This window comes from Schistocerca gregaria, chromosome 2 (genome assembly GCF_023897955.1).
Source record: "Schistocerca gregaria isolate iqSchGreg1 chromosome 2, iqSchGreg1.2, whole genome shotgun sequence".
Lineage (NCBI taxonomy): Eukaryota > Metazoa > Arthropoda > Insecta > Orthoptera > Acrididae > Schistocerca > Schistocerca gregaria.
Genome location: NC_064921.1, coordinates 1,022,164,940 through 1,022,184,556, shown reverse-complemented (window position 1 = coordinate 1,022,184,556; position 19,617 = coordinate 1,022,164,940). Strand labels below are relative to the sequence as shown.

The window sequence follows — 19,617 nt, the reverse complement described above, 5'->3', positions numbered from 1 at the left end:
TTTTCACGCCTCTTTTACATGTAACGCGAATACCAGTTGAGTTCTTGCTAGACAGCCTTCTCCAGTTTCTCACACTGGAGACAATATAGCAATGGAGCTTAAAACTATTGCAGGTTACCGAGATATTGTAAATGAGTCAACGAGGGTCCAACCTGAGGTAACAAGAATGACTACTATTAGTAGATGTTTCTTAATGCACTTCATTTGAGCTTAGCTCCAGTACAACTGTTCACCATTCAGAAAGAGCTAAATTTAACGGAGCATCAATTGGTGCCAGATATCAGCACGAGATGGAATTCCAACTTTTATAAATGGTAGAGCACCCTTTGGAACAGAAACTGACTATGTCTGCATGTGGATAATCACAACATGGTCATTAATTAGATTTATCATCAGTGGTGGTTGATGGAGCTGTGTGTTAAGCTACTAAAGCTTTTTGAGGAAAAACAAAAGTAAGTTGTGGTCTCTCCTGCATAGCCTAAGAAAGACCACATGTTGTAATATTTAATAAGTATTTAGATAAGGAGACAGTACAAAGAATCCACAACTTATTACACGTGTCTCATAGAAAGCTGAATTAGAAAGTCACTTCTCCTCCTAAAATGATACCCAGTTTACTCAACTGTAATTTTTCTTGATCCGAGATTCAAGAAAGGCTAAGGATTGTCAAAGAGGACAACCCACAACTGAAGATCCTACGGTACTGAGATTTTGTAGCAGTTCATCCCCAGTGCTTATTAAAATAAGTACACGAGAGAAGACTGAATCAACTGTGACTCAAAGCTCACGATTCTTCTGTGCTTTGTTTACTGAGGTGGCAAATGAAAATATTAAGAATCAGTGTGATGGTAAAGAATCAACCCAACTGCAAGCAAGAATGCCTAATATTTGAAGCCTGTTCGAAACTAAGTCAATTGCACCCATTAATTTGGAAAATAATTAGCATTACCTAATGTGACAGTGTACAAATTTGACAAAGTTCATTAGAATTTATTTTTCAGCACCATCCAGCAGTGTATGTAGTGAAAGACTTTGCACTGAAGCTGGCCTTGTTTAAGAAGTGAAAATACTTATTCTCTCTTAGCACAGAGGAACTGCTGTTAATTTACCATAAACCACCTCTAGTAATGTATGAAACTAATTTATTAATGTTATGAAAAGGAACGTTGCTACTCACCACATAGGACAGGTACTGTGTCGCATATAGGTACAACAAGAAGACTGCCACAATATAAGCTTTGGGCCATCAAGGCCATTGTTGCCTCCTCCTCCCCCCCCCCCCCCCCCCCCCCGCCCAAACCTAGATGCAAGACCTGTCCCATACATCCTCCCACCACCACCTATTCCAGTCCAGTCACAAACATCACCTATCCCATCAAGGGCAGGGCTACTTGTGAAACCAATCATGTAATCTACAAGCTAAGCTGCAACTACTGTGCTGTATTCTGTGTGGGCATGACAACCAACAAATTGTCTGTCCACAGGAATGGCGACTGACAGACTGTGGCCATGAACAAAGTGGACCACCCTGTTGTTGAGTACACTGCCCAACACAACACCCTTCATTTGAATGACTGCTTCACAGCCTATGTCATCTGGACCCTTCCCACCAACACCAGCTTTTCTGAATTGTGCAGGTGGGGGAACTCTCCTTAGAATATATCCTATGTTCCCGTAACCCTCCCGGCCTCAACCTCCGTTAGACATTTTTCTCACCCATCGAGGCCCTTCCCTGTTCCCATTCCAGCAGTACACAGTCCTCATTCCACCAATGCACTCACCATTCTCTTTACTTCTCTCCTTTTCTGAAACACCTCCCACCCCATCCCACCTCTGCCCTGCACTCTGTCTAACACCCCAACTGCACCCACCTGCCGTACCCTCTCTCCACCTCGTCCTTACGTGCTCCACAGAAGCACTTCACTGTCCCCCACCTCTACCTTGCTACCCCTCCCCCTCCCCACCCCAGTCTCTTCCTTCGGCTGCTAGAGGCTGCAGTCATATTTCCGAGAGCTACATTTGTGCACGCGTGCGGCCATGTGAGTCTGTGTGTTTTCAACAAAGGCCTTGATGGCCGAAAGCTTATAGCATCTCTCCTTTTCATAATATTGTTACATTCCATACAGAACTTATTTATTTTTTGTTAAAATGAACAATAGTGTTTTGATTTGAAGATATTGTGGTTGTATATGCGCTTAGAAGATATATTGAATTTAATTGATGAAAGGAGAAAATATAAAAACGCAGTGAATGACGCAGGCAAAATGGAATACAGACGTCTCAAAAATGAGATCGACAGGAAGTGCAAAATGGCTAAGCAGGGATGGCTAGAGGACAAATGTAAGGATGTAGGGGTAAGATAGATACTGCCTACAGGAAAATTAAAGAGACCCTTGGAGATAAGAGAACCACGTGTATGAATATCAAGAGCTCAGATGGCAACCTAGTTCTAAGCAAAGAAGGGAAAGCAGAAAGGTGGAAGGAGTATGTTGTTGTTGTGATCTTCAGTCCTGAAACTGGTTTGATGCAGCTTTCCATGCTACTCTGTCCTGTGCAAGCTTCTTCATCTCCCAGTACCTACTGCAACCTACATCCTTCTGAATCTGTTTAGTGTATCATCTCTCTGTCTCCCTCTACGAATTTTACCCTCCACGCTGCCCTCCAATACTAAATTGGTGATCCCTTGATGCCTCAGAACATGTCCTACCAACCGATCCCTTCTTCTGGTCAAGTTGTGTCACAAACTTCTCTTCTCCCCAATCCGATTCAATACTTCCTCATTAGTACTTGAGGACAATATTATGGAAATGGAAGAGGATGTAGATGAATACGAAATGGAAGATACAATACTTTGTGAAGAGTTTGACAGAGCACTGAAAGACCTGAGTCGAAACAAGGCCCCCAGAGTAGACAACATTCCATTGGAACTACTGACGGTCTTGGGAGAGCCAGTCCTGACAAAACTCTACCATCTGGTGAGCAAGATGTATGAAACATGAAATACCCTCAGGCTTCAAGAAGAATATAATAATTCCAATCCCAAAGAAAGCAGGTGTTGACAGATGTGAAACTATCAGTTTAATAAGTCACAGCTGCAAATTACTAACGCGAATTCTTTACAGAAGAATGGAAAAACTAGTAGAAATCGACCTCGGGGAAGATCAGTTTGGATTCCATAGAAATGTTGGAACACGTGAGGCAATACTGACCCTACGACTCATCTTAGAAGCTAGACTGAAGAAGGGCAAACCTATGCTTCTAGCATTTGTAGACTTAGAGAAAGCTTTTGACAATGTTGACTGGAATATCCTCTTTCAAATTCTGGAGGTGGCAGGGGTAAAATACAGGGAGCAAAAGGCTATTTACAATTTGTACAGAAACCAGATGGCAGTTATAAGAATCGAGGGGCATGAAAGGGAAGCAGTGGTTGGGAAGAGAGTGAGACAGGGCTGTAGCCTATCCCCGATGTTATTCAATCTGTATATTGAGCAAGCAGTAAAGGAAACAAAAGAAAAATTCAGAGTAGGTATTAAAAACCATGGAGAAGAAATAAAAACTTTGAGGTTCGCCAATGATATTGTAATACAGTCAGAGACAGCAAAGGACTTGGAAGAGCAGTTGAACGGAATGGATAGTGTCTTGAAAGGAGGATATAAGACGGACATCAACAAAAGCAAAACGAGGATAGTGGAATGTAGTCGAATTTAGTCGGTGATGTTGAGGGTATTAGAGTAGGAAATGAGACACTAGAAGTAGTAAAGGAGTTTTGCTATTTGGGGAGCAAAATAACTGATGATGGTCGAAGTAGAGAGGATATAAAATGTTGACTGGCAATGGCAAGGAAAGCGATTCTGAAGAAGAGAAATTTGTTAACATCGAGTATAGATTTAAATGTCAGGAAGTCGTTTCTGAAAGTATCTGTATGGAGTGTAGCCATGTATGGAAGTGAAACATGGACGATAAATAGTTAGTAGGACATGTTCTCAGGCATCAAGGGATCACCAATTTCGTATTGGAGGGCAGCGTGGAGGGTAAAAATAGTAGAGGGAGACCAAGAGATGAATAGGCTTGCACAGGGTAGAGTAGCATGGAGAGCTGCATCAAACCAGTCTCAGGACTGAAGACCACCACCACCACCACCACCACCACCACCACCACCATGTGCTTAAATTATTTTACACATGAATTAAATAAAGATAATGTTATTAAAATTTCATAAATTTAAAATATTCACTTAATGTCTGGTATATGGTCGGACAGTGAAATGAGATTAAATATTTGTTTCATCGCTACTGAGAATTTGCACAATTTCATTCTGTTCAATTTGTTTAACATGTCACGATATACTGGAAATACCATTTGACTGGTCACACATTTGAAAATATATCATGAACTATTTGTTTAATATTTTTGGTATGATTTAACATTGACTAACATTCTAAAATATTAAATAGAAAGAGGATACACTTTAATGGCTCCAGAAGCAGTTCCCAGTGCCAACAGACGAAGGGTTGGATCCCATGCAAGTGATGTTGGTTTGTTTGGGAAACCATGCTGTATAGTCTGAAACAACAAAGACATTAAGTAACTGAAATATCATTTGATGCTTTGAAAATGAAAACAGTAATTATGATTTAGAGGGTTATTCAAAATGATCGACACTTGGTTCACAAACCAATGGAGAAGGCATTTTTCATCATGGAATTTTGTAAGAGTGAGTCCGCAACAACAGTCCACTGGAAATTCAGGCAATATTTAACAAGGCTCCATCTGCCACACAATCAATTTACCAATGGATACATAAGTACAAAATAGGATGGATACAAAACAGAACGTGTCTCTAAAGAGAAATGCTGTAGGTGCAATTAACATCTGAGGAATGGGTCAATCGGACGAAGAATACATTTTTCAGAAGCTCAAAAAATCAATTGATTGTGCTGGTAGCGAGCTACGAATTCCACAGCCGTTTGGAATGTGCTGAGGAAATGTCTGGGAATGGAATAATATTGGATTCAGTTGCTCCAAGCCATTACACAAGATGAGAAACGTTTGTAGAAATAGTTTTGCATTGACATATTGTTGCAGACTCACTCATGCACAACTAAAGCACACAAAATGCTTCTCTACTGGTATGGCAGCCATGCTGCTGAAGATCGATAAAAAAATAATTAAAAATAAATAAATAAAAAACTTCTTGAGTTTCCATTCACACACACAAAATCATGTAATACCTTACCACAATACAAACATTTTTTTCCCAATCACCTGAAAGTGTCTAGATCATTTTGAAGAACCCTGTATAATAATTTATATACACACTTTTCAGGAAATAACTTCTTCCAAATATGTATGATCAAGTATTTGTGCTCTTTTCATAATATCTTCCAGATGTAAAAAAAAAATGTTAAATTACAAATAATATAACCATGAAGATTTTCATGACAAATGTTATATTAAAGGTTCTAATTCTCGTGTTAATTCTAGATGAAAATCAAAAGTTCTGAAAATATCCACGACGGTCATTGTCACGTGTGATTTCCATGCTTTCATAGTGAAGTGAGCGTGGTGAAATATTGTCTGAGAGACAGGAGGCAATTACATTCCCAAAGCAAGAAGAGGTATGTGGTAACTTTAAAACTAAAACAAATACATCTGGCTGCCAGCTCATTAACAGAAGTGGCTGAGCCCCACTCTGTAATTCAGCGTAGTCTCCTCTTGTCCAGTTTTGGATGTTCTTTCAACATTAAACATAATATAACAATTTGCGTCGTCGTCGTCGTCGTCATCAAAAATTGACTATCTTCTTCAAATCTAGAGATTCTCTTGCCATGCAGTGAGTAAAAATGTGATGCACTGAAGATAGCACAGCACAAGCACCACAAACTGGCAGATCATCTCTTGGCTGACAGTAGGCATGCATTGGGGGGCAGCGCCCGATTCTCAGTCTTAAGAGAGAAATTTCTTACCAACCGCAGCTGGCAGAAATTGTAGAAAGTTCTCTAGAACCATACAGTTTGGCTTGTCATATTTTTTACCATTCAGTTTCTCAGTTTGAAAAATGAAACAACTGCATGCAGAACAATTACTCATCTCAGTATAGTGACAAGATTGAGAGATGGGTGAATGATGATGTTTATCAGAGAACTACAATGGGAGGAAATGCCGAATGATTGTAAAGGTTTTGTGAACAAGGAAGAGGAAGAAAACTCTGCATTTATCTTTGGTATGTCAGTTTTCTCTTTCCATCTGACTCACATGCCCTGGTAACTGGTCAAATGAGACTCACTTCCTTTTGTAGTAAATGGAGATGGATTTCCTGAAGTCCTGCAAAATAGTCTCAAATGTGTGAAGCCAAGTGGCAAGTTGCAAGGCTCTCTGGGAAACTGAGTGAACAAGATATTTATGGCTTTGTCAGTGTCCTCAGAATCGCAAATTTCTCAGCTTCATAGTTACTGATATTGTTGGGAAGTGAAACCACCACAGCGCGAACAGCATTGATCCGAAAGTAGGTATATTCAGGTCCATACTTTTTGGTGATTTACTTGCATGAAACATGGAATTACATGCATAGCAACTTTTACATAATAATAAATTAGATTTTAGTTTCTATGGTCACTATCGTAGCACTGCTCAATGAGCCATGATTTTAGATGTTTTTTGAATTTTTCACCAGTTAACAGTTTCCTCAATAGTGCAGTCAGATATTTTGCTCCTTTAATATATGGGCTGTTAGCAGTTTTTTTTCAGTCTCCTGTTTACCATATGATGATTTTATACTTGTCTAATATTATAGTCACACATTTATGCATTACGGCATGTATATTTTTTATCTTCTACAGCTAGTTTTGTTGTTTCAAAAATGTGCATAGAATAGTCAGTCATAATTTTAAAAATATAAACAATCCCTAGCATGATGTTCTAGCTTCTTTTTTGCGTAATATTCTCAGAGCTCTTTTCTGCAGTTTCACCTGTCTACTTAAGTTTTGGAAGCACCACCCCATAATGCAAGACTATATGCAAGAAAGCGATGAAGTTATCTGAAATACTTAATCCTCGTTGTTTGGTTGTTGGAATATGGAGGTTTTCTTCTCAAAAAATACAAGTTAGATGAAAGTCTTGGATACACAATGCCACTTTGTTATGTCCATCATGGCTTGCTGCCTATGCATGTACCTAAGAATTTACACCCATTGCAGATTTCCACTAATATATTACTTGAGAATCAATACAATTTTGCAAATCACAAACACTGAAAGAATTTTTTTAAGCTGACTTTCAGGTCATTTTCAAACTTTGCCTTTGCCACAGATTAAATATATCATCTCTCCAACAATGGCTTGAAGTGTCGTCTGCATTCACTGTAATGAAGGTGTTGTTGTTGTCTTCAGTCCTGAGACTGGTTTGATGCAGCTCTCCATGCTACTCTATCCTGTGCAAGCTGCTTCATCTCCCAGTACCTACTGCAACCTACATCCTTCTGAATCTGCTTAGTGTACTCATCTCTCGGTCTCCCTCTACGATTTTTACCCTCCACGCTGCCCTCCAATGCTAAATTTGTGATCCCTTGATGCCTCAAAACATGTCCTACCAACCGATCCCTTCTTCTAGTCAAGTTGTGCCACAAACTTCTCTTCTCCCCAATCCTATTCAATACCTCCTCATTAGTTACGTGATCTATCCACCTTATCTTCAGTATTCTTCTGTAGCACCACATTTCGAAAGCTTCTATTCTCTTCTTGTCCAAACTAGTTATCGTCCATGTTTCACTTCCATACATGGCTACACTCCAAACAAATACTTTCAGAAACGACTTCCTGATACATAAATCTATATTCGATGTTAACAAATTTCTCTTCTTCAGAAACGCCTTCCTTGCCATTGCCAGTCTACATTTTATATCCTCTCTACTTCGACCATCATCAGTTATTTTACTTCCTAAATAGCAAAACTCCTTTACTACTTTAAGTGTCTCATTTCCTAATCTAATTCCCTCAGCATCACCCGATTTAATTTGACTACATTCCATTATCCTCGTTTTGCTTTTGTTAATGTTCATCTTATATCCTCCTTTCAAGACACTGTCCATTCCGTTCAACTGCTCTTCCAAGTCCTTTGCCGTCTCTGACAGAATTACAATGTCATCGGCGAACCTCAAAGTTTTTACTTCGTCTCCATGAATTTTAATACCTACTCCAAATTTTTCTTTTGTTTCCTTTACTGCTTGCTCAATATACAGATTGAATAACATCGGGGAGAGGCTACAACCCTGTCTCACTCCTTTCCCAACCACTGCTTCCCTTTCATGCCCCTCGACTCTTATTACTGCCATCTGGTTTCTGTACAAATTATAAATAGCCTTTCGCTCCCTGTATTTTACCCCTGCCACCTTCAGAATTTGAAAAAGAGTATTCCAGTCAACATTGTCAAAAGCTTTCTCTAAGTCTACAAATGCTAGAAACGTAGGTTTGCCTTTTCTTAATCTTTCTTCTAAGATAAGTCGTAAGGTCAGTATTGCCTCACGTGTTCCAACATTTCGACGGAATCCAAACTGATCTTCCCCGAGGTCTGCATCTACCAGTTTTTCCATTCGTCTGTAAAGAATTCGCGTTAGTATTTTGCAGCCGTGGCTTATTAAACTGATAGTTCGGTAATTTTCACATCTGTCAACACCTGCTTTCTTTGGGATTGGAATTATTATATTCTTCTTGAAGTCTGAGGGTATTTCACCTGTCTCATACATCTTGCTCACCAGCTGGTAGAGTTTTGTCATGACTGGCTCTCCCAAGGCCGTCAGTAGTTCTAATGGAATGTTGTCTACTCCGGGGGCCTTGTTTCGACTCAGGTCTTTCAGTGCTCTGTCAAACTCTTCACGCAGTATCGTATCTCCCATTTTGTCTTCATCTACATCCTCTTCTATTTCCATAATATTGTCCTCAAGTACATCGCCCTTGTATAAACCTTCTATATACTCCTTCCACCTTTCTGCCTTCCCTTCTTTGCTTAGAACTGGGCTGCCATCTGAGCTCTTGATATTCATACACGTGGTTCTCTTCTCTCCGAAGGTCTCTTTAATTTTCCTGTAGGCAGTATCTACTTTACCCCTAGTGAGATAAGCTTCTACATCCTTACATTTGTCCTCTAGCCATCCCTGTTTAGCCATTTTGCACTTCCTGTCGATCTCATTTTTGAGACGTTTGTATTCCTTTTTGCCTGCTTCATTTACTGCATTTTTATATTTTCTCCGTTCATCAATTAAATTCAATATTTCTTCTGTTACCCAAGGATTTCTAGCAGCCCTCGTCTTTGTACCTACTTTATCCTCTGCTGCCTTCACTACTACATCCCTCAGAGCTACCCATTCTTCTTCTACTGTATTTCTTTCCCCTATTCCTGTCAATTGTTCCCTTATGCTCTCCCTGAAACTCTGTACAACCCCTGGTTCTTTCAGTTTATCCAGGTCCCATCTCCTTAATTTCCCACATTTTTGCAGTTTCTTCAGTTTTAATCTACAGGTCATAACCAATAGATTGTGGTCAGAGTCCACATCTGCCCCTGGAAATGTCTTACAACTTAAAACCTGGTTCCTAAATCTCTGTCTTACCATTATATAATCTATCTGATCTGATTTTTAAATGTATCCAGAATGACATTTTCACTCTGCAGCGGAGTGTGCGCTGATATGAAACTTCCTGGCAGATTAAAACTGTGTGCCCGACCGAGACTCGAACTCGGGACCTTTGCCTTTCGCGGGCAAGTGCTCTACCAACTGAGCTACCGAAGCATGACTCGCGCACGGTACTCACAGCCTTACTTCTGCCAGTATCCGTCTCCTACCTTCCAAACTTTACAGAAGCTCTTCTGCGAACCATGCAGAACTAGCACTCCTGAAAGAAAGGATACTGCGGAGACATGGCTTAGCCACAGCCTGCTTTCGTATGGCATCATATTCTGGGGTAATTCATCGTTGAGTAGAAAAGTATTCACTGCTCAAAAAATGTGTAATCAGAATAATTGCTGGTGCCCACCCACGGTCATCCTGCAGACAACTAGGGATCTAGGGATCCTCACAATAACCTCACAGTATATATATTCACTTATGAAATTTGTTGTTAATAATCCAACCCAGTTCAAAAGTAATAGCAGTGTGCATAGCTATAGCACCAGGAGAAAGGATGATCTTCACTATGCAGGGTTAAATCTGACTTTGGCACAGAAAGGGGTAAATTATGCTGCCGCAAAAGTCTTTGGTCACCTACCAAACAGCATCAAAAACCTGACAGATAGTCAACCAACATTTATTAATAAATTAGAAGAATTTTTAGGTGACAACTCTTTCTACTCATTGGCTGAATTTTTAAATATAAATTAAGGGAGGGAAAAAAAACTAACTTAAGCATTAGTGTCATGCAATATTTTGTGTAATGTAGTATCTTGTACAGACATCTTTCTTTAACATGACACGTTCCACATCATTACGAAGTGTCTTATTCATGATCTATGGAACAAGTATTAATCTAATATAATCTAATCTAATCCTGTTTGAAGCTCATAAAAATATGCAACAAGCGAACGGTGTACTCGCCTTATTAGTAGCAGAAACTAGTGGCGCACTCTTGCTGATGGTCCAACCACTATGCTAAATTATGTTAGCATTGCTTAAGTAAACCTGGAGGAATTTCAACCCAACCAGTAGATTTTTTGTTTCACCTTCTCTGATGATCTGCAAAATATCCCCGAGTTCTACATATACTCATATGTGCTTCAGTGATAGAGTTAGACATAGACACATCCTACTGTTGGAGTTATATGATGCCTTTAATTGGTCTTCCCCTTAACATTCTACACACTATTTATGACAGCATAAGGTTGACAAAAGGAATTTACAGAACTGGCCCCATTTCAAGCATATGTAAAGAGGCTGGTGAGCTGCTGCTGCTTCTCTCAGTGAGAAAGCTTTCACTATGTATGTTAATTACAGAGGCATAGTGAATATTTTTTCCTGTGCACTGAATAGGAAGTGGGAAAATGATACAGGTAGATTTTGTTTCAATGCTTAATGAAAACCATCTCAGCTTTATTAATACACATTTATTCTGCAATTATCAGTTTTGTTCTTTGAATGTCTTCAGGTTGTCAAATTGTGCTAAAGCCAAGACATACGCAGCCTCTATGCAGCATGCTGTACCTGCTCACCATACTTAAGTCAAGCAGTCAACAGAATGTTTATGCCATGACTTTTGCATAACTTGACAACCTGAAGACGTTCTAAAAATGAAACTGATAATTCCACAATAATGTGTAATAATATAGCTGAGGCAGTCTTCATTAATCATTAAAATTGTCCTCAACATGATCAAGGTAGTTTATGCACCACACATCAAATAGTAGCTTGTGTAATATAAAGGTAGTAGATGATGAGAAACTAACTTTAGCCTCTCAACAGGTCTTATCAGGTCCACATCACACCTGTTGCTGAAATCTTCTAACAAGAGGATTAAAAGGGAAGATGCATAAGGTCTGTAAGAGACCGTATGTCCCTAGAACTATGGTGTAGGATGTATAAAATGAACACATCTTCAGTTATGCACCTACTTTTCGCAGATATGCTCGTAATTTGTGAAAAGTGGGATTAATGAGAAGTGCTATATGTCATTAACAAACACAGTTGCCCTATCTTTGACCCCCATCACCACGAAGCTCTTTTCAAGTAATCTAAAGTCCAGTAACACAACTGTGCCACACGTAGTAACCATATTCTCTGTTTACTTTGAGGAAACGCAACTGTAGTGTGTGTATTTGAACACAGTATATGCAGATATTTTGCCTGCACATGAAAATAACTGAAAAAAATTTACACTTTAGACTAAAGGTGTATCAGTAGCTCTGCATAAAATCAGACACACTCAAATGTATGAAAAAAGGTACTGGTCCAATGTCTGATAAGGCTCCAGAAGAAATTATTACAACATTTAAAGTAAAACAGGTTCTTTCGGTGTGCATTGTGGTAGAGGGAGTAAAGCAGCTTATCCATGTCTGCCGAAGATATGGCCACAGTATTGCAGGAGAGGTCAAGTGGTGCCGTGCAAACATGCAGTGCACAAGGAATTGCTTGAACACTAGACATGCCTATGAGCACTGTGCGTAAAAAAAATGCTGGTCACCTGATCTTCATCTGTGCGACTTCTGCCTGTGGACTTATATGCAGGTGGTTGTATTCAGTGTCCCAGTTATGAACACAGCTGAATCCAACTAGGTGAAGTTTGCTATTGATGGACAACATTCAAATGTTGGTCTAATGAGTGTTTGGCAAGCCTCTTCTTTCATGTATTAATTACATTTCCTTAAGAATCTTACAATGAATTTAAGTGTGGCAACTGCTCTTCACAACTGGTATAGTTTCCAGCAATTTACCACCAACAGCATAATTAGACATCAATGTACCTCATCACTTACTTACACACAAAACAATACAATCATTTATGTTCAAGCTCAATTGCCGGCTCCTCCACTAATTGTCAATCCTCTGCAGGTCTTTTCACACTTTCCTGCAACCCTGCTGTAGACAACAGTATTAGCGTGGTACAGTTGCACGGATCTTTCAATATCCACTATAGCATATCATTTAAATACAAGGTGTTTAAAAATCAGTGCACTTAGGAGCCAAAACTGGAAGGAGGGATGGTGAGCATAGAAATTGAAGTCATATAAATACTTTCTGTGTGCCAAATATGGGACAGTTTATTTTTGCCTAATCATTAGTACTTACTAGTGTAGTCAGTCTTCTGTTAATGTTCATTGCTCATTTCTTAATGGTTGTGTTTTTCTCTGCATTTAGTCATGTGACTGCAATGCTGGTTTCGGACATAGCACTTACAACTGTCTCCCTAAATCAGCATTGTTTTGAAGACATGTGACGATCACAACACAATTAGGAATTCTGTGATATACACTATGTTCTAGCCAAGAGTGTTTTTCAAGAAATTATCTAATCTACATTAAACATCCTTAATGATACTTTCCATCTCCAAAATGTTCTTCAGGTTGTCCAACATGCAGACATTGGACCATTTACAAGGCCAAAGAACTTCATTAGATCTCACACAGTATTCACCCCCACATAAGAAAGAGCAAGTGTTTCAACATGTAGAAGGTGATCCTGAAACAAGAGTGTGAACTAATGGAGCTGAAAGAATAAAGCACAGTCTTAAGTGGTCATACCTGCAAACACTAACTTTAACAGTGTCACAGAGTATGTTGAAGTTCACCCGTCACATAACCAACATGGTTGATTACAGTTCTGCCACCAGATTAGAAAAAAAGCACTGAAAATCAGCAGTTCATAGCTTGCATTTCACTTATAGTTTGGGTGAAATTGCACAGAGTACCACAATAAAATACCACTATAGCCACATATGGGCAGAGGCAAATTCTTACGTGAGCATGAAGGCAAGGTATCATGTTTCCTTTAATCTCAAAGTATGGGTAGGAGTTGTGGGTTGGCAGACGCAAAGCCACATACTTTAACAGACAATTTAACAGGTGCTGTTTATCACCTATTTCTGCACGCCACAGAAAAACGATGATGGGGTTTATCCACTATGGGGTACCACCGCATATTTTGCATCTCGTACAGCAGTACCCAACAGCAATGTTAAATAACTGCTGGCTTTGTTGATGAGGTCGCGTAGCATGACCTCACCATATATCCACTACTAAACAAAGATTCTGGCTGTGTAGTCATTGGTGTATTCTACATTCATCAATAATGTCCACAGACTGGGAACACATGTGACACATGTGAGGGCATCCAAATGTGTTCGTAAAGACTTATGATTCCTCAAGAAGAGCAGCTGAAAGCGACACACAAATTGGCAATAATCGCATTGAGCCCCTCCTTTAGTGTTAGACAGGGAGCTCCGTAAAACAAAGGCAGATTTTTCAATTTTTTTTATTATACACACAAACTATGCTGTAAAAAGCAAATGTTCTAAACAGTCCCTTGAAATACAACTGAATTTGCTGTACTTTTGGGCCATTCTATGTCAAGTGGTCTAATTTTGGGAGAACTTCCAGCAAGACCACCATGGATTTTGATGAAATTTTATGGGAACATACACACAGTATGTTCCAAATGAGCATGGGTAAATTTTCATGATCACCAATTTAATACTTGGAGGGAGACATTTGTTTGACCCCACTGTGCAACTTGCGACAGTGTGCCTCTGAGTTTTCAGTAGCTCCGAGAAAGAATCTCCAACAATTTTTTTCTTGAAAGAAACAAAACAACGCTGCTTTATATGACTGTTTGCTCTCTTAAATGGAATATTTACAAAAAGATTTCTTACGGAAAGCTTGTTAAGTCAGGTCAAATGTTAAAGTCATGATGATAATTTTCTTTGATTTTGAAGGATTAGTTCATCACGAATTCATGCCAAAGGGACAAACTTATCAGTGGTACTACTGGGATGTGCTGCGACACCTGCAACAAAATATGAGAAAGAAATAGTCTGAAGTCAGCAATTCATGGCTCTTGCATCACGATAACACATCTGCACATTCACCCCCGTTGGTCCATGACTATTGCATACAAAACTAAATCACTGTGCTACCTCATCCTCAGTACTCTTTAGACCTGGCCTCTGCATACTATTTCCAAACTTGAAAACCCCATTTAAAGGACGAAAATTTGTAACAATAGACATGATTTAAAAAATCTTGCAGATGGGATTTTGTGTGATCGAGCAAGAGGCGTGCCAATACAGTTTTTAGAAGTGTAAACTCCATTGGGAGGAGAGTATCAATTGTGGAGGAGAGTATTTTGAAGGAGACCATGCACAATAAGTAAAAGGTAAGCACAGAAAGTCGAAACAAGGTCCCGGGAGTAGACAACATTTCATTAGAGCTACTGATAGCCTTAGGAGAGCCAGCTATGAGAAAACTCTACTGTCCGATGAGCAAGATGTACGAGACAGGCGATATACTCTTTGACATCAAGAAGAATATAAGAATTCCAATCCCACAAAAAAAGCAGGTGCTGATAGGTGTGAAAATTACCGAACTATCAGTTTAATAAGCCACGGCTGCAAAATACTAACATTTATTCTTTACAGACAAATGGAAAAACTGGTAAAAAGCCAGTCTTGGGAAAGATAAGTTCGGTTTCCATAGAAATGTTGGAACACACGAGACAATACTGTCCCTATGACTTATCTTAGAAAATAGATAAAGAAAAGGCAAACCTACATTTCTAGCATTTGTGGCCCTAGAGAAACCTTTTAACAAGGATGACTGGAATACTCTATCAAATTCTGAAGGTGGCAGGGGTCAAATACAGGGAGCAAAAGGCTATTTACAATTTGTGCAAGAACCAGATGGCAGATATAAGAGTCGAGGGGCATGAAAGTGAAGCAGCAGTTGGGAAGGGAGTGAGACAGGGTTGTAGCCTATCCCCGATGTTATTCAATCTGTATATTGAGCAAGCAGTAAAGGTAACAAAAGAAAAATTTAGAGTAGGAATTGAAATCCATGGAGAAGACATAAAAACTTTGAGGTTTGCCGATGACATCATAACTCTGTCAGAGACAGCAAAGGACCTGGAAGAGCAGTTGAACAGAATGGACAGTGTCTTGAAAGGAGGATATAAGATTAACTTCGACGAAAGCAATACAAGGATAATGGAATGTAGTTGAATTAAATCGAGTGATGTTGAGGGAATTGTATTACGAAATGACACACTTAAAGCAGCAGATAAGTTGTGCCATTTGGGGAACAAATGCCGAAGTAGAGTGGATATAAAACAGACTAACAATGGCAAGAAAAGCATTTCTGAAGAAGAGAAATTTGTTAACATTGAGTATAAATTTAAATGTCAGGAAGTCTTTTCTAAAAGTATTTGAATGGAGTGTAGTCATGTATGGATGTGAAATATGGACGATAAATAGTTTAGACAAGAAGAGAATAGAAGCTTTCGAAATGTGGTGCTACAGAAGAAGGCTGAAGATTAGATGGGTAGATCACATAACTAATGAGGAGGTACTGAATAGAATCGGGGAGAAGAGGAATTTGTGGCACAACTTTACTATAAGAAGGGATCGGTTAGTAAGACATGTTCTGCAGCATCAAGGGATCACCAATTTAGTGATGGAGGGAAGTGTGGAGGGTAAAAATCATAAAGGGAGACCAAGAGATGAGTACACTAAGCAGATTCAGAAGGATATTGGTTGCAGTAGTTACTCGGAGATGAAGAAGCTTGCACATGATAGCGTAGCATGGAGAGCTGCATCAGACCAGTCTCAGGACTGAAGATCACAACAACAACAACAGCAGAATAATTATGTGGACAAAGTTCCAGAACTTTTTTAACAGACCCTGTACACAGAGAAGGATGCTACTAGTGGACTGCCAAAAGGATCTGGTTTGACCAAGAAACAATGTTAGTGAGTGATAGCCCTCCTATGTCAAATTTCAGATGCTTTCAAATCCGGAGGAGGACAGAGCAAGTAGCTCAAACCATGAACAGAGCAGTCTGTCCACTGCCATGCATTGATGACACACTAAACCTTTAAAAGGAGCAAATTATTTCTCAACTATAGACTACTGGCATATCAGTTGCTGAGGTTGCTGGGAGAAGTCTGCATTCGAAGCTCCCGAGTAGTATGTAACACTTCAGCCACCTTTGAATGTATGATTGACAACCTTCTTCAATATCTCAAATGGATGACTTTTTGCTAGCTGGATGAAATCTTCATTTTTTCAGACACGTTTGAACGACATCTAAGCTACCGAACAACCTGACTGAAATGTTTTCAGAACACATTCCTCCATCTGGATTGAAAGAAGTGTCTTTCCAGTCTCCAAGGAAAAAATAAATAAATAAATAAAATTTGGTGCACCTAGTGAGTAGAGATTAAGTTTGCCCAGAGACAGAAAAATAAGAGCAGTCACAGATTTACTGACTCCTCAGCACTTTCATGATGTGAGAAGTTTTGTCAGGACATGCTCGTACTACTGGTGATTTATAACAGACTCCAGTAACAAGGCAATGTCCCTTACAAGAACTAGTGGAACAAGAAAGCTATTTCCTTGTCCTCATAGAGGCAGTAACATCTCTAGTTCTAGCACTGTATGAATAGAATGCTGTGACAGAACTTCACACAGACACTAGCAATTTTAGAATAGGTGCAGTTCTAGTACAAATTCAGGAAAGTGCCAAAAGGTGGCAGCTAATGCTTCCTGTGTTCTTTCCAAGTCCAAGATGAACTACTGTACAACTGAGAAACAGTACCTTGCACTTGTTTTGGCCACAAACTTACAGCTGTATTTATTTGGTGAACCGTGCACCATTGTGATAGACCAGCATTCTCTTTGCTGGCTGACCAGCATGAAGGATCCATTGGATAGACTGGCGACACGTGTGCTGGAGCTTCAGCAGTACATCAAACAAAAGTGGACCCCGGTGCAAAGACATCAACTGCCTTTCAAGTAATTGGTGGAATGCTGCATTAAATGGTATTACTGCTGAACAGGAGAGTGCAAAAGTGGGGGAAGAGCAACCACTGCTGAAAACTGCAGAAGGGTTGAAGGAGGAGAAATTTGTAACAGTACAGCCTGTCTCTGTATAATATCTGTGATACCTGAGCCATCTGGAGTAATGAATACTAATGCATGAAGTATATACGAAGATGATAAATGTAGTGAGCACATATTGTAACAGTTCTATGAGGTCAATTCAAGTTTGTTTGTATACTTTGAAAGTAATTATGATGATTTCTTACTGAAATATCATAAAATATACTTTTCATACAAAGGGGTGGTTAAACACAAAGAAATACTGAAACATATATTTATAAAATTTTTGCAGTAAAACCTATTTGTGATTACCATTCAGTTTAATGAAAAGACCCAGGCAACGTGTTACTAGTAAAATCCATTAAGTATTTAAAGAGTTCTTTAGTTTTGTAAATTATGTACTATCATGAAACTCCATTTTCAGTATTTTGACAGCAGAAACAATATTTTTTAAGTTTTTTATTATTCTTGAAAGTTGGTAATGATTTATACAATTTTAATTGAAATCATCAAACTAACTGTTTAAGCAATGTAAATAATCATGTTCCGATTGTTAGACTATATATAAACTCCAGCAAGAGCAGCCGAATATGGTCTGTTTTAGTTATTTTGTAAGAGGCAGTTCCGTATAACTTTCAGCTGTGTGTGACATCTTGTGATGCAATAAAAGTGCTACAAAGCAAATTTATATGTTTTGGGTATATCATTTTGTAGGGGAAGATTAACTACAATAAACTGCCTGACCATACAGGAAATCCAGGACCTATTTTTAAGGTGGAGCAAGCTGCTGCGAATAGCACCCACCAATAATCTTAGACATTAAGAACAAAAACTAAGTATCAACATTCATAGCCCAACAAGTTGGTTAAGTTATAAACTGACCAAAGGAAAACTCCTATCGCTTAACAGAGCATTGTGTTATCTAATCTGGAGGAAATGTTTGTTTGTCATACCAGCTCATCTCTGGCCATCTACCTTGAAGTATTTCCGTGGCGCTCCAACACCGCATCACCTGCAGCATGTGAAGACTCTAGACATAACCAGACAAAGGTATTATTGGTCTGGACTCTACCGATACATTAGACACTGTGAGCCACACTAAGGAGTGCCAAGAATGGAAGCACATGTCACAATACCTCCAAAGCATCTGGTACCAGTGACACTTGGTTTGGATTTTTATGCCTGAGCAGAAAGTAAGACTATTAGCAAATTCACTGAAGAGCTACACTATGTGATCAAAAGTATCGGGACACCTGGCTGAAAATGACTTAAAAGTTTGTGGCACTCTCCATCGGTAATACTGAAATTCGATATGGTGTTGGCCCACCCTTCGCCTTGATGACAGCTTCCACTCTTCACAGTCTATATGACTGTGCTGGAAGGTTTCTTGGGGAATGGTAGCCCATTCTTCATGGATTGCTGTACTGAGGAGAGGCGAGGTGAGGCCTAGCATGAAGTTAGCATTCCAAAACATCCCGAAGATGTTCTATAGGAATCAGGTCAGGACTGTGCAGGCCAGTCCATTACAGGGATTTTATTGTCGAATAACCACTCTGCAACAGGCCGTGCATTATGAAAATGTGCTAGATCGTGTTGAAAGGTGCAACTGCCATCCTTGAATTGCTCTTCAACAATGGGAAGCAAGAAGGTGCTTACAACATCAATGTAGGCCTGTGCTGTGATAGTGCCACACAAAACAACACAGGGCGCAAGCCCCCTTCATGAAAAACATGACCACACCATAACACCACTGCCTCCCTATTTTACTGTTGGCACTACACAGGCTGGCAAATGACGTTCACTGGGCGTTCGCCATACCCACCTCCTGCCATAGGATCGACACATTGTGTACCGTGATTCGTCACTCCAAAAAACGTTTTTCCACTATTCAATCGTCCAATGTTTACGCACCTTATACCAAGTGAGGCATCATTTGGCATTTACTGGCATGATGTGTAGCTTATGAGCAGCCGCTCGATCATGAAATCTAAGTTTTCTCACCTCCTGCCTAACTGTCCTAGTACTTGCAGTGGATCCTGCTGCAGTCTG

The 19,617-nt window shown here is 39.5% G+C and overlaps 1 protein-coding gene across 8 annotated transcripts in view; it reads right to left on the bottom strand.

Annotated features, from left to right (window-relative positions):
* The window catches only part of LOC126335527 (lethal(2) giant larvae protein homolog 1), a 303,079-nt gene that overhangs the window by 239,865 nt on the left and 43,597 nt on the right, over window positions 1–19,617 (bottom strand). For all 8 annotated transcript variants that reach the window (XM_049998889.1, XM_049998887.1, XM_049998890.1 and 5 more), the window contains exon 2: window positions 4,466–4,563. In XM_049998889.1, the coding sequence (XP_049854846.1) occupies window positions 4,466–4,563 (98 nt within the window). The remainder of the gene's footprint in view (window positions 1–4,465; window positions 4,564–19,617) is intronic.